Here is a 15,248-nt window from a genome sequence, read left to right as displayed (position 1 = left end):
CTACTCGCCTTCCAGGATGGGGACCGCGTGATCCCCACTGTGCCTGGTTGGAGACACTACAAGATATGGCTGCCAACCGATGTCAGTGGCGTTCTTGTTGTCAGTATCTGTCCAGATTGCCTGAATGAATGTCTGGAGGTGTAGGCACCTCGGAATGATTGTGTTCAGCTAGCACTAAGTCCCTCCCCCATCCACCTTTATTCTTTTCTTTACAATAAGGCTTTCAAATAAGTCATGGCTGTACGGCAGTGAAGCATCGGTGTTGAGCACTGATGTCATGCTGTCGTTGATGATGATGACTACTATAGCCCCGTTTTAATGTCACGACACCATCGGCACAGTCAAAGTGGAGAAAAACATGCTCATTTATATAGCACACAGAAAGTGTGCTCTTTACCAAGTGGATAGATTTCTGTTAATTTCGTCATGAAGCATTTTCTGTCGTCCCCGGAAGAACGTCCACCAGGTGAATGAAACACTCAGCGCTATGACAAGTCGCATATTGATAGTGACGCACACTGGTTACTGGTTTGAACTTTACCAAATAGCTTCAGAAGTCCGACAAGCAACTGAGCAAAACTCGTGAAATGAGTAGTTGTAAGGCCCAGCTCGGCCGAACAGACTAACAGGTGATCGTAAAGTCATGAATTGATGAGAATATATTGCTACTATCTCACGATACGGTTGGTACGCACCTGTACCCATGAAATGATTGGCTCAACGCTTTTATAAAACTATTGGATTTCTGCTAAATTAGAAGTTCCGCCGATCTCGTTCTGTGCGTGTTGTTCACACAGAAACAATAACACAACAAAAGCGAAATGCAATGCATCCTAATAGTTACGATTCCACTTGCCATCTTGCTCGGAAATGCACTCGTTAGTTTGGAGAATGACCAGTCACAAGAAATAAAGCTCGTTTAATGTGGTCAGCTTGATTTGCCGTTGTACCTAAAGTAACCAAAACATGCAGTCATGCAACGTAGTTCTTGAATGCTACCAAGAGAACGACCAGTCTGAGATAAGTGAAAGATCTAGAAAAAATTAGGACTGGTGTCTTATGCATTCCAAAAACAACCAGGGGCATGTTTGTACCGATCAGAATGATGCGAATTTTACTGAACAGAGGGAAATGTATCACGTGGCCAACCGTAACGAGCGCAAGTTCATCTTTTGATCGACCGATGGACAGAAACGGGCGGCAATGCCATCCAACATCCGATCGAACGTTGCACCCGGGTAATCGGGTTAACAACCAGCGCGAGCTAGTAAGGCAGAATTCTATCTATCAAACAGACACGCCCAGAAAGTACACATTGACCTGATCGAACAGAGACATGTCCAGTACAACATACCAGTAGAATGAGCGGTGCCTGCGGGGGGTGGGATAGTGCAACTGCTCTAAATTAGATCGATAAATCTGGACAGCAACCACTGTGTTGACTTAGCAACTATGTGATGAACGAATAGCAACGGTGCTATACAAGTCAGCTGCGGACGACAGTTCGATCAACTGTTGAATAGGTTGTGCTTTGTGAGAGATCACAACGGGGCGTCAAACGGACGATTGTCAAAGAAGTTCGGATGAAAAGATAGCAAAAGTAAACCAGTGTAAACACTGTAACGTGGCGATAAAATCCAATACGTTGATAAACAGGTGGAACAATCGTTGGAAGTACCTACCTAAGAGTTCGAGCTCGAGAAAGTTCAGGGGATGAGGCGCGGAATTATTGACTGGAACGTCGAGCTGGTTCGAACCCATCCTCACCTACTCGACTGCACCTGTCTAGACTTGGGCAACCTGACAGTATCTCAGCTCTCTTGCTTGTTTATAGTGGCATAGCAGCGAGTCACCGCAAGGATTTTAAAGCTGAGCAATCACTATTTTATTACGATTAGCATTATAATTATTAGTATTACCCAAAAGTCCCATATATTTCTCCTAATATTTGAGAACTCGGGGTACAGGGGCCACATAAATGCTCAGGTTGTAATGGCTGAATTGACCCGAAAATGTCGACCTACAATTGTGCTCCTGCAGTGTGACCCGATCAAATAATCAAAGGTTTACATGCTTCATCACACACTAAGATCAGGATCTATCTCTCCATTTCCAATCTGGCATCAATGAAGACAAAGCAACACTGGAAGCGAAACTTGCACCAGATGACACACTGACCGATACAGCAAACTGAGAATTTGATGATTCTATGGGAAAAAATGAGATTGACTAAGAAATTAGTCTCCTTGTGAGGATTTTGAAATTCAAAAAATGTGTCCTAGAGACCTAGGGTGGTACACCATGAGTCTACATAATTAACCGCTTCTTCTCTGAGCAGCTGTTAAATCACTGCTGGGAACAGGCGATGAGCTCAGTGAATCGTGAGTGTATGCATGGTGGTTCGAGGTAAATGGTATTTAATACGACAGAATGAAAGAATTATCGCGGGCGCACGAAACCTCGAAAGCAACAATTAGTTGACGATTGCAGACCAGGTGCAACAGCGTCACTGTTTTCTTGACCTTTGGTGAGTACCTCCGACCGCTAGGGCGGTGGATCACAGACACTTGATCCTCTCAGGCAACATACTTCAACGCAGCTAAGACCTCGTTGTTATGTTTTCCATGTTCCACTTATCGTACATTGTTCAGCTTCTGGTATCTCCTGATATGCACCTGGTGTAGCAAAAACGACACGGTGAGGCATTCGGTTATCTAACCGCTTGGATACATAGGTCCGGTGTATATAGGTCAACTCGTCAACTTGAGGTTGATTTTGTTGCTACAATCTTCCTAAACTGACGTCCGTATGATGAGAGTGCAATGTCTCAAGGCACCGATGGTCAGATAAAAGCTACCTCGATTTTCTTCCATGCACTTTCAGCCGTGAAGTAACAATCCAAGCATCGCCGTCTGTCACATCGACCGCAGTGATGCCTATGTTGAAGGGAAGCAGCACGGAACGATTCCACCGTTCGCTTCCTAAAACAATGCAATTGCACGAATCGAGGCAACCGCCAAGATAAATCTCTCTATACAACAGAGCTTTGCACCGCGTACGTACCATGAGCACTCAAAGTGATTCAAAACGAAGTCTGTTAGAAAAACGGACGACACCTCTATTGTCGACCGTTGTCTTCAGCGGTATTCAAAAGATTACACTATCGGTAAGGAGAGCGGAGGATATATCCGTTTGGTAATGAGCCGGATTGAAATAAGGAACAATGGAGCCCTTCTACAATACGTAGGTACCGATCAAACGCAGTTACTTCACGAGGGTGGAGGGCTGTATTAACGCCGGATCTCTCCACCTTAGAATGAAACCAACGTTCCCTAATTTTAGAGAGACGACCGTGTATATCACGCAATGGGGGGAGCGATTTGTCCTAGTTGGGAATTCATCCTGCAGCATTCGATGGGATCAATCTTTTAGTGCGGTTGCGCCGTATTCCGTACGATGTTTATACCCGAACCTAGCCTATGAAAAGGGACTGTACCTAGAGATGACGCGAGATCCAACTGGATCCAACTGCTAGCAAAAATAGCCGTTCAGTCCACAACAGCCGCGAAGGGTGAAACAGAGTAAAACAGGATGTCACCACTGCGGAGGAACGCTGGGTAGAATGGTTTTCTCCTTTAATATGGGCTTCGCTCACTAGGCCATCTCTTTACGACATTGACTGACTAACGGCACCGGTGAGTGCATTTCGTGCAGGTAGCCATAATGAAAACAAAAGTCCCACACCACAAAAGCAATACCCGCTAAAACAAAGCAAGATTGAATGAATCGATCTTAGCGACAGCCGAAAAAATGAACGATATCAGTACATATGGGAGTTCATGATGTTCTGGTAGTCTGTATGAAAGAGTCTTACGGCTCACTAGCTTCATGTGCTCTTCTTCACAATAGCGACTGACAAATTAATGCGTTTTTTTAAGTTCGGTTATAACTGTCGAAACCACTATATATCAAGAATCGCTGTCTCCGGTTGAGCGTTACCTATGATTATGTGTCCTCCGCCTCAAAAATAAAACCAGCATTTAAAATATGCCTTATTCCGTAGCACAGACATTCAAAAATAGCAGTTTCCGGGGACAAACTGTGCAGTTTATCATATAAAACCGGTATAAAAACGGAAGAAAAAGTAAGTCCCTTTAGGCAAAAGAACGAGTCGAACCTGGATCGCTACCTCTACATTTGCACCGTATGCATAATGTTGGAAATGTCAAAAACCATTCGCCGCCACCTCACTAAAATCCAACAGTGGTTGTCCGTCTGACCTACTCTGAAGACCAAATGAAAGGTTGGCTAGTGGGAGCACCAGAATCTTGTTGTTATATCAGACAGGATGGATATGATCATCCATGAACACAACGAACACAAGCTATAAATTAGCGCCGGTGACCGCCTAGCAAGTAGACCATCTGAGTGGTAGGGAAGGGGTCATAAGTTCGTCCCCAGCATTTTACTAGCCGTTTATATGGATTGCCGAATCTTCACTCTCTCCGGCAACTTATTCCATATCGCGATAAAACTCCGATCCGAGGGCTCCAAGCTGCTAGTACGTACGGTGCAAATGTAAATCATTGCAATGAAACCTAACTCTGGTCGTCTACTTATTCGGGATTTGTTTGGCCAAGATGAATCTAAGTTGTGCCAGCTGCAGAAGAACAGAAATGCACTGTACTGAGTTTGAAAAAGAATAATTCTGGCAAACTCTACGAACAATGGTGAAACGTGAACGGGACAGGGCTTGTAATGATAGGCTGGCTTTCCTTACGTGTACTGATATGCGGCTGAACTTAAACCTTGAACCTCAATTTGCCACACCTTTCCTACAACTGTGTCACGAAGGTTCACTTTATCAAATCTGTACGTTTGCTTTACCTCCCAGATTCAAGACATTATGTTTCGGTAGCCACTTCAGCGAAACTTCAGGCACAAAAATCCATAGACTGCACCAGAGTGAACGTCAAAAGCGATAGGTTTTATTATTAGACGACAGAACAATCCGCACGACTCACTAAGTAATGCTAGGAAGATTTGGTTCATGTTTAGAGATGAGCCAAATAAGCCCAATTTCCGCAGGCATTAGGAGGAAACATTTACGGGAACTGGAGCCTGGTAGGTCACAGTTACTGAATTGATTCTGGAACTGTGTCGCAAGCCGTTCCGAACACTGCGTCGCTACAGACTAGGATTTAAAAAAGGCTAACAGGCTGAAAACACAGAAGCAGACAGACGCTCGCCTCGAATCAGACACAACGAAAATCCTCGGATAAACAACTTGCAGGTTACAGCCTAATCACTCGTCAGTACTGCACAATCGATGTGTCCATCGTCAACAAATGTGGTATGACAGGTTCCGGGCACGAAACCACTGAGGATGCGCATGCAAAAATAAAAACCACAGGAGAGCGACCACAGACTGTAGTAAGAATGGAAGATAAAAACAACAAAACATCAACTTTGCACGAAAACCTGTTTGAACGTGCAAACTACGGATCATGAATGCGCGCACACGCTCTCGTCTGTGAAAGTACGTGTATCTGAGCAGAAACGATTAGGTAAGATATGCCAGACTGTCGCTGCTTTCATCATCATCAAAGCAGCACACAGCGCTACGCGTTTGAAATGACCAGCGGAAATGTCGATTTAAAGAGAGTGAGGTGTACATCACATGTGTACATCACGATTCTGATCTGAGTCAGGCTGAGCCGACTGAGCGTGGAAAACTGTGAGCATGGACAAATCTCACAGCACACTCCCCGTCGTTTGTCTACAGTGGCCCATGGTGACGCTAAAAATGAAGAGTCAGTGGCATAGAACACCCATGATGACGTACCACCTAACCAGAAGGATGATCGTGTGTATTCAATCGAAACCTACAAACCCAACAGATGCATAAACAGAACAGAACAAACTAAGAGTTGTGATCACTTACCATGAAACGGTGAGGGTGATTTGTTGATGAAATCCACAAGACCACGCGCGTGGGAACTGATGTTGCTCATGTCTTGCGTAGATGGTGGATTGAGGCCGCTCAGGATAGGTTGTTTGTTGAGTGGTTCCTGCGGTGCTGCGTTCGGTTGACTGGAGTTTGTTTCCGTGACAGTGTTGATCGGGACAGTGGATGCAGAGGCCTGAGTCAACGACGTAAGTGTATTAGGACCAGAGAATGTGGCAGTTTGAATTTTGGAATTCAAGGATCCAAGCAAACTGGTCAGGAGGTTGCGCTGGAATTTCAAAAAAGGGCAAAGTTTTACTACTTGGAAAGGCAAGCTTATTGGCTAATAAAGTTCCTTCACGAAATGAAACCATCAGATCCATCGAAAAGTGTCGAAAGGGACAAATGGAAAACAAAGAACCGCGAATCATAGCAAGGAAGCGACAAATTTAGGATAAGTTAAAATCTTTCGTTCAATCAAATGCGTGTGTTCACTGGTCCAAAAAATAAAAACCCATGCTCTTACCCCTAAAACTGTCCTACCACAACTCCTTAGGGCAAGCATTTCATGGCGTGCCTGGTTGCACTGCTAACCGTGCTTTCGATTATTCGTTGAAACATCACTTGAAACATCAAGTGATAAGAAACCTGTTTACATCATGACCGGAACTAAGCTTAATCATTAAATACCCATTTTCTAGCCGGCCTTAAGTGAATGGTAATTAGAGGGATCTATTGGTGTCGAAATCAGGGTACGTAGACGAGTGAAATTCAGAGTGAAAACAGCGTCGAAGCAAATAATATCAATTGGAGGAGGCAGAAGAAACAGAGGAAAAGTTGAGTCAGTACATGGATTAGGCACAGTGCATATTTGATCCCCTTGTGCGAATGTCATCTCCGTAGAATAAACCTTTGACAATATTGAGCACAGCCGGGGAATTACTACTTACTATTAATCGTGAGTTCAAAGAAACTGCCTGGAAAGCGAACATGTTGTCCCTAGGGAGGGGTTTCCAAGATCCAGTCAGTTAAATTCTGCTGGAAAGCTGCATACGAGTACTCACCAAGAGATGATATTGTGGTCATTGAGTCCCGCTACGAGGGAAAAAATAGTCAATCCAGGGATAAAGATAACCTTAGAATGAGTGAATCGTAGGCAGTTATCGGGGTATAAAAACGAAGATGGATTTTACGATCATACCCCTTCGATAGTGCTTTATAGGACGATGAGAATGTTTCTGTTCAAAGACGACAAGTGGAGAAAATATTCGCGCAAGTTCCAAACGAACCAGTGAATATGATTAGCATGTGGCCAATCCGGGCTACTAATAGTTCCATTGTAGGAAGATGGTAGAGATGAATGAAACCGAAAAACAACTGTTGTATTAATTGATGCGAAAAAAATCCACCCCGAGCAACACCTGACGGGGTAGAAATCGACGGTATTATACTCATGTCCTCTAGGATACCGGGTGTATTAGGTGAGATTGCCTAAGTCTGAAACAGTGAGAACCCATGGAGATGCTAGTTGTAACTACTTGCGTTGCACAGCAGCTAAAAATGAATCTTACATCTGAGATTGCCGAAATCATTGATGAACTTACAAAGGGCTGATTTTGTGTTTGGTTGGGTTGAGGAAGAAGCAGCTGGGTCGCCAAAGCTGTTACCGTCTGAGGGGAAGCGTTGAGATCGTTGAAAAGCCTTGGCTGAAGTTGCCGATAGAAAAACTGTTGTAGGTCCTCAAGGTTAGGCTGCAAGGACAAATCGGCCACTGGGAAGTTATTGCTCACAGCTGACTGGAAGGGTTGTGCGGATGCGGAAATCGAAGGATTTCCGGAAGAAAGACGTGTGGCACTAAGTCGTGGGTTTGCTATGGAAGATGATAGGAGACCGGCCGGAGTAGACAGGGCGAAATCTGAGGTCAGTAACTGGGTAGGAGGGTTGACCGATACAGCTGCAGGGAAAGATAGCTGGTTAGGGCATCCAATAAGATTAGGCAAATTGGGTGTAGCTACGGAGCCTGACGAGGATAATGAACGAGACTGCTGAAACAGAAAAGCAGCTAGTGCATTTTGATTGGCAGAAGCGAAGTCTGCCGAGAGAATGGAGGCAAGGGCAGGGTAAGGTGTGTTCGTCGAATTCGAAGAGCTGAAAATGGACTGTGCTATTGTGGCTGCAATTGGGTGGTTGGGGGGTTGCTGTGCCTCCGAAGTTGCTGGACCAATTAGTGATGTCTCGTATGCGGAAAACGGGAGTCGAGGGTCACGTGAGCGTGTGAACGGATTTCCCTCACTACGTTGGCTCGCAACACCAGCTGGAATGTTGAAACTAGCAGTGAAATTTTGTGATCCCATTTCCGTGGGAGTATTGGTGCTGCTTCGTTCGCCAGTATTACTTAAATTTTCAGAGTGGTCAGCAGCACTGGAAGCGGAAGACAGATTCACTGTGGCCATGTTGGGAGCCTGACGGTGTTCACTCAAATCCGTAGCGCAACAATCTGTTGGGTCGTGAGATCCATTCAAGACTTCGGCATGACGTAGACAGTTTTTTATCGGATTGCAGTCCACATCAGACGAGGACTGAGCGCCGACCTAAGAGACAAACGACACGGAAAACAGAATACTAGACATTTACTGGAGACAGAAAAGTGTTCTTCGTTTGGTGTGATCAAATCCCCTTTTATACAGTATAAAACTACCCAAATACGTAGAACAGCATGTAACCGGTGCTGGTAGTTGTGTAATAGACAATCCGGAATTCTTGTCCATTTTTGTACTTATCAATTACGAAGGTGAAAATTACAGACATATCTAACAGACAAACCTGTCTGATCAGTGCTCAGAAATGAATTGCAAAATGCTATCCAAATGATAACGACGATAAACTTCACTTGAACACGCCATACACGTCCAGAGAAATTCATGTAAATAGCAATATTCCACAAGTATCAAAGGATCAATAAAGAAGGCATGTTCATCGAAGAGTGTCACCGATGTCTGGTGTCGTATGTAGCATTTTCAACAGACACCATGTTGACTAAGCTTCCCCTACTGAAACGGCTATAAACGACACCTTCTTTTGTGAGCATTTGAAGTTGATTTCGAGAGATTTCTGGATATATAAAGGAAAACTAAGATGCTTATCAGGGCAAGTTAAGATTCGTATCGACACATCCTATAAAAAAACACCAGATGGGTTGAGCTAGCCAGTTAAGCGAGAAGCATACGTCAGTGAAGGAAACAATACACAGACACTGGTTCCGCGCACTATCCGAACATATCAAACAACGGTGAAAGATGGCTGGATCATAGAATAACGAACAAGTTTCAGTCACCGGACTAACATTATGGAAGTCTATGCGACGGTCAATATGGTGGCGTAGAAGAAAAACCAAGACAAACTATTCCGTTAAAAAGGGTAGACATCGAAAACCTTTGTTAGCCAGATCTTTACTGATGCAGAGATCTTCCTCTAAGCTATATTTAATTTTCGGAGGTCCCTTACTGCAAAAAAATATTATACGACCAAAAGAATGTTGGTTTTGGAGGCAGCTGTGACTGGATGCTCCGGTCGTCAACCGGTAAGTCTTTGGTCAACTAACGTTCATGTGACTATGCACCTAAAAACGTTACATGAAGTAAATTATGGCATTTAACGACCAGTATGCACTGTGTATAATTTTTCAAACGACGATGGTGCATTGGATATGACGATGTTAAAATTCGGACTTACTGGCTTCATCCGTTGGCACGTTTGCAACAAATCGTTTTCAGCCGCGTGTGAAGGTGCTTCATCGCATCCGTTCGCAGACTTTCGAATTGAATTGATCTTTGCCGGTAGCGGGGTGGCTGACGCAGTGGCTGCGGAAAGCTGAGTGAAATCTCCCCCTTCAGCTAGTGCACGAATGTTGTGTTCCGTGATCAGATTCTGAGCCTCGATGGTCTGGCGTAGCTGACTGAGTGAATTGAACTGCAGTCGACGTTCGAGCGCGGTGGATGCGCTACCAGGTACTGAACCATTTGCAGCTTGTGTGCTGTTATTGTGTGCACTCCAAGAGCGCATTGGGACTTGTGTCGGCAGGCCAGCCGAATTGTGCCAGGGACTTTCAAGACGAGATGGCTTAGAGAATGATAGTGCAGCTGAACTACGACCAGAAACGGAAGTGACGGCGGAGTAGGATGGTGGTCGAGTTTGCGCATAAAGCCCGTCTGCCACAGTGGCTAACTCTGATGTTTCTTCATGGGCCCAAGAATCCACTGAATTGTTATTTGTGTGTGTTCCGTCTATGAATCCGGTGTGACCGATATTCTGTGAATGGGTGCTATCAAAATTATCCGAATTACCGTAAGGAGCGATACCATACTGGGTGGACTCCGCAAGCGATAAGCCAGATGACTTTCGGCCCAGTCCGCAAGCGAGTTTGTTTGGAATCATGGAAGAGGATGACGTATCATCGCCATCAGGAGGCAACCGCTTTGTTCCTGAAGTCATCACCCGTGTATCAGGTTGCGTAATATTAGGCTCTGGACCAGCTGTCCGAGCTCTGATTCGTAGATTCGGCAGTGAGATTTTATTTTTGCGAACAAAGTCACACAGTGAAGACTTGGCCAAATTATACTTTTGGGCTGCTCGTCGCATAGAAATATGCTGATTGAGTACATCCTGAACCGCACGAGTAAGGAGTTCACGCCGCTCTCCAGGTTTATGTCTGGGACGCCTGACAGATGCGGTTACCGCTGCAGATGCAACAGGATGGCTGGATGACAAGTTTGGGGAAGAACTGAGTTGTGTACAAGCTGGAGACACCGGACGTGAGGCTGGGCCCGAATGACAGCTTGTTCCAGGTGGGGTCATGTTCACAGGTGGACAAACGGAGGCATCTGAATTTAGTGTTGTTTGTAGCATCGAAGGAGGCGAAGATAATCTATCCGGGGTGCACGGAGTCAGTGATTGCGGGGTTTTCGTTTCATCCTTGGAAGCCGCTGGTGACACCATTTTGTGTGCTGTTTCAATCAGGTCCTTCGTGTGCGAATCAAATATCGTTCGACCTTCCGTCAACACAAGGCTTGCTTCCGCAGAAATCCCAGACGGTAGAGTTTCTTTCCCGTCACTCTGACAGATTAAACTGGATCGCTCGTCCATCATTTACCAAGGCACCGACTGGTGGGGATCACAAGGGTGGTAATCACTCGTGGACGGGGAACAGATGTCCGAGAAAAATAAAGACGACGAAACGCACGTTTGTCCAGATCGGTCGAACCTGATCGGATCATTCCGGTTCGATCATGTGAGCAACAGATCAGAGTACAGAACAGCACCACGACGACGATGTATGGATGAGTGCGGAATGAGCATGCTGATCAAGTATACCAGCTGTTTGAAGCCGGGCAAGTTCAGGCACTGGCTCTCTCGCGCGCGCGAGTGCGCTCGTGTAGGCGTATGTGCGTGCGCGAACGCAAACAGCCTGTCTGCGTGTCTAGCTAGTTGTGGCTGGTGCATCTGCTCAACGGGACCAGGCAGCGTGTGAGCGCACATCTATTGATGCGTGGATGTGCGTGCGCAGGCACGCATGAGCAACCCCGCGGCGTTTGCGCAGCAGTACAAATAACACGTCCAAACAGACAGTATGAATCGACGAACCAGTGGCCACCAAAGACCAGATGAGTGGTTGTGAAAGGGTGCATATGTGCACGACTCAACAGGCCGGTCCATTTCGCAGAACGGGAAGGTGGTCTCACGTGTGAATACCACGTGAAGTCGGTCCAGCGCTAACTCAGCGCGGAAGTGCAGTAGGTACTGAGGCGTAATAAGCAGTGCTAACGGGATAAAACCCTAATGAGATAGTAAATTGAAGAGGTAGCAACTGTGGGGGTCAGTAGCACAGCAGAACAAACAATAAGTTGTTTGAGTGTTCGCGTAGCTGAACATTGCAGGAAGAGGAGCATAAATTACTGCGGTATACTAGACGAAACGCTGTTCTCGGTCTTCTCCGCTCGTAGTGCGCGTGATACTGTAAATTTCTCGAATACCGATGTTCACTAAACTTACACATAATTTTGTTTGTCTACGTACAGAGCTCGTAAACCATCATGTGTACTCAACACGTGTGGAACTTTATTCAGATCAGCTGAAATTAAGTCCAAACATAAGCATACTGGGGCATGCGGGGTACTTTACAAATGACCTAAGAAAGGCACCGCTTTCCATACTTTTAACTAGATTCGCAAGATTTCCGTGTGCAAGTTCTCCACGGATGTTGTCATCAAATCATCCTGCATTCTAAAGGCGCGGGTTCCGTTGCATTCAAAATGGTGTGCCATAGGACTAAGTGCGAAACAGCCTAACAATTGAGCACTGCAAACTGAGGCACTATCACGGTGAGAAATTATCCTCGTTGAAAAACGGGATGTGGCAATATGATAGTGGCACTTACAATCAACGGCACAACGTCCTTGGGTTTGGGTCAGAAATGATCAGTAAATCAGTAAACCAATGTACCAATTGACTGGAGGCCGGGAAAAAATTTTCCCGATGCACTGGGAGAGAGAGCTAAGAGGTAGTTTGAAAAGTGAAACGGGTGTGGTCTAAAGAGTCCCAGCTCACTGTCAACGGAATACATTAATTTGCTAAGTAAACTGATTTTAACGAGAGACGCAACTGAATCCCAGCTGAATCTGTCGTTTGTAATGTAAGTAGTGTAATCCGCCAAGTATTCCGCCTTCTGTAAATGAAACACGTACCAACCAAGTAATTTTCTAGTTGTACTGTAACGCGCACATTATATCCGGGTTGCCGTGTAAATGACAGACACTCCTGTCTGTTCTCCATCGAACAGTGCTTGCTGACGTCACTCAGTAGCAAAGCTCACGTCAAACAGAAAACCTTCCCAAGTGAGTCGGAAGTATAATACGCAGTGGTCGCATATTGGGCACATGACCTCACCTCATGTTTACCACACCATGCTACATCAGACTGAGGACAGACAAAGCTAGAAAGATAAAAGAAAGCTGGGAATTCGGTACAGTGTACTACCAAAGTCCACGAAATGGACTTCACAAGAAGGCGGATCAAAATGGACAGTTGGGTGCAACAGAATTATATTAGACATTAGTCCAAGGAGAACTATCGATGTAAGGGATACAGTGGAATATTCCTCCGAACTCACAAGAAAGCAAAGCTGGGTTGGGGAAATAACGTTTGACTAAAAGGTCTAGTCAGGCCATTAAACGGAAAGGCACAAGGACTTGAAGACGCGACGGATTTCTGTTAGTCACGAATGCTTACGGCAGGCAATCGGATTTATCATCCCTCGGTGTATGGCACAGCATGATCTGCGCATGGCCACGGGGCCACGAGGCTGAAGGTCGTGAGGGCTTCTTCCGGCCAAGCAAAAGTAGAACATGAAACAAGGCAAATTGCTCGGTCGGAATTAACACTTGTTGCAAGTAGATCCTAGACCTAATAAAGACGCATTTGCCTCACTTGATTGAATGATGTTTTGATATTACTATTACCGTTGTTGGTTGAACACTACAAAGGGAATCGAGAAAATCTGATCTCAAAAAGCCGCCAACTGGGAAAAGAAAAAATTTGGGACACCTTGAATGTACAAGACTGAAAACTGTAACCAGATAACTCTTGAGACGGACAATCGTCGGTGAAACTTCATAGACAAGCGAAAACAAATCCATACCGGTGCTGCTAAGTTAAAAAGTAAACAAAACGAGAATTTCAGTAGGTTATTTATGGAAGCTGTAAATTAAGTTCCCGTATCCTCAAGTAGGACAACGGTGCCAGTTTTACTGTAATCAAAGTCGCTGTGACCAGTAAGTCAAGGCACGTTTGTAAAATCAAGAGAGATGAAATACTTTTTACACGCTCTCAGCTGCTGGGCACGTTTTGAAGAAAAGGTGTCAATATGACAGATTCGGTTTGACATGAATCCCTGCCTATGGCTTTCAACACCCGTAAAAAGACAAGAATTTGGGATGTGATAAAAGTAGAGCATCCAAATGTTAACGACTGCTAAGCTAAAAGTATTGCCGGCAAGTTTGCAGAGCCTGTCGCATTTCCTGAAGATTTGATCCAATTAATTCAAGCCGGGTGACGTTTAGGAATAAACCTGTGCCAAGTGGCCGAGGGAACTACGTGATTCTCCGCAGAGTAACTGGATTGAGGTGCGCAATGTTAATGAAAAGTATTCGATAAAAATAATGTGGATACCCACACGAATATCACAACTTGTTCTATTTGCTCTATGTATAACCCACACCTAAGTTCATTGCTGTGACTGTACCTTATAATCATAAGGATATATCGCCAGAGTACGCGTAGACCTAATGAATTCGCCCGTTTACTACGTGCACAACCGTGTCGAAAAACTGAGGTATGTGGTGTGGGAACATTGTGAATGGATAGTGAGGGAAAATACAATCCAAAATTCTTTCGAGAAAACTGACGGGTGAAGGAAGGCGGATGTCAGTTAAGTCACTATCGGATCAATGAATAAATTCATACAAGAAGTGAGAAACCACAGGAACAATGTAAATTTGGTCTATGCTTGAGGAATGAAATGGGGATAAAAATAACCAGGATGACAACCAAAACGAATCACTGGAAGGAGCACCGGAAGGGGCACAGTGGTAACCAGATGGGGCCAAAATAAAGAGCCAGTTACTATTAAACTGAATAAATGGACAACGGAAATAAAACAACACCAGAATGAGAATCGAATCAAAAATGAAGGAAACGTGTCAGGAAACTCTGTCAGGATAATAATTTCCGACGAACCAAGTGTTATAGCTCTTTCAACCCTTTCATGCACAAATATACAATCGAAGAGGCAATCCTTGTTCACATATTGGTGCCACGATATGAAACCTTCGTCACCTATGTGTTATCTGAAGTCGCCGCTCTTCGCAAGCATGAATAAAAAGTGCACACACGTTTAGCTACTGACGACTTAGCAGTAGCAATGTAGGCGGAAAATTCGCATTCGTGCAGAACCCTGACGACATTAGCAATACCCTGAGTTTGAGCGTTCCTTTCATTAAAAGACGGCACAGCAGGAGTCGAAACGAGACATTTTTTACCACTTTACTGATCCACAATAATGAGAACGTCATCGGGTGCAGAACCAGAGTTTCCCGCGGGGAGGGGGTAATGAACTTTGCGATGAAATTAAGTGGAACCCTAATAACTGTGCTATTAGTTACGCTAGTCATGAAACTATTGGTCATCAACTCACTGAAAAAACGCAGGTGGATCAAGTGCCTCCCAATTACTGACTTCTAAACTATCA

General features: G+C 44.9%; 2 protein-coding genes across 2 annotated transcripts in view; one reads left to right on the top strand and one right to left on the bottom strand.

Moving 5' to 3' along the window:
* Positions 1-11,300, bottom strand: part of T265_06158 (hypothetical protein) — a gene marked incomplete at both ends in the record, with an annotated part of 50,092 nt that extends 38,792 nt beyond the window's left edge. Inside the window, 3 exons of the mRNA XM_009171351.1 lie at positions 5,945-6,236; positions 7,552-8,538; positions 9,680-11,300. Of these exons, the coding sequence (XP_009169615.1) occupies positions 5,945-6,236; positions 7,552-8,538; positions 9,680-11,092 (2,692 nt within the window). The remainder of the gene's footprint in view (positions 1-5,944; positions 6,237-7,551; positions 8,539-9,679) is intronic.
* T265_06155 (hypothetical protein) overlaps positions 9,480-15,248 on the top strand; it is a gene marked incomplete at both ends in the record, with an annotated part of 36,455 nt that continues 30,686 nt past the window's right edge. Inside the window, one exon of the mRNA XM_009171348.1 lies at positions 9,480-9,527. Within this exon, the coding sequence (XP_009169612.1) occupies positions 9,480-9,527 (48 nt within the window). The remainder of the gene's footprint in view (positions 9,528-15,248) is intronic.

This window comes from Opisthorchis viverrini, assembly GCF_000715545.1.
Source record: "Opisthorchis viverrini unplaced genomic scaffold opera_v5_122, whole genome shotgun sequence".
In the NCBI taxonomy this organism is placed as follows: Eukaryota; Metazoa; Platyhelminthes; class Trematoda; order Opisthorchiida; family Opisthorchiidae; genus Opisthorchis; species Opisthorchis viverrini.
Note: the sequence above shows the minus strand (reverse complement) of the source record. Positions and strands in the feature narration are given on the sequence as shown.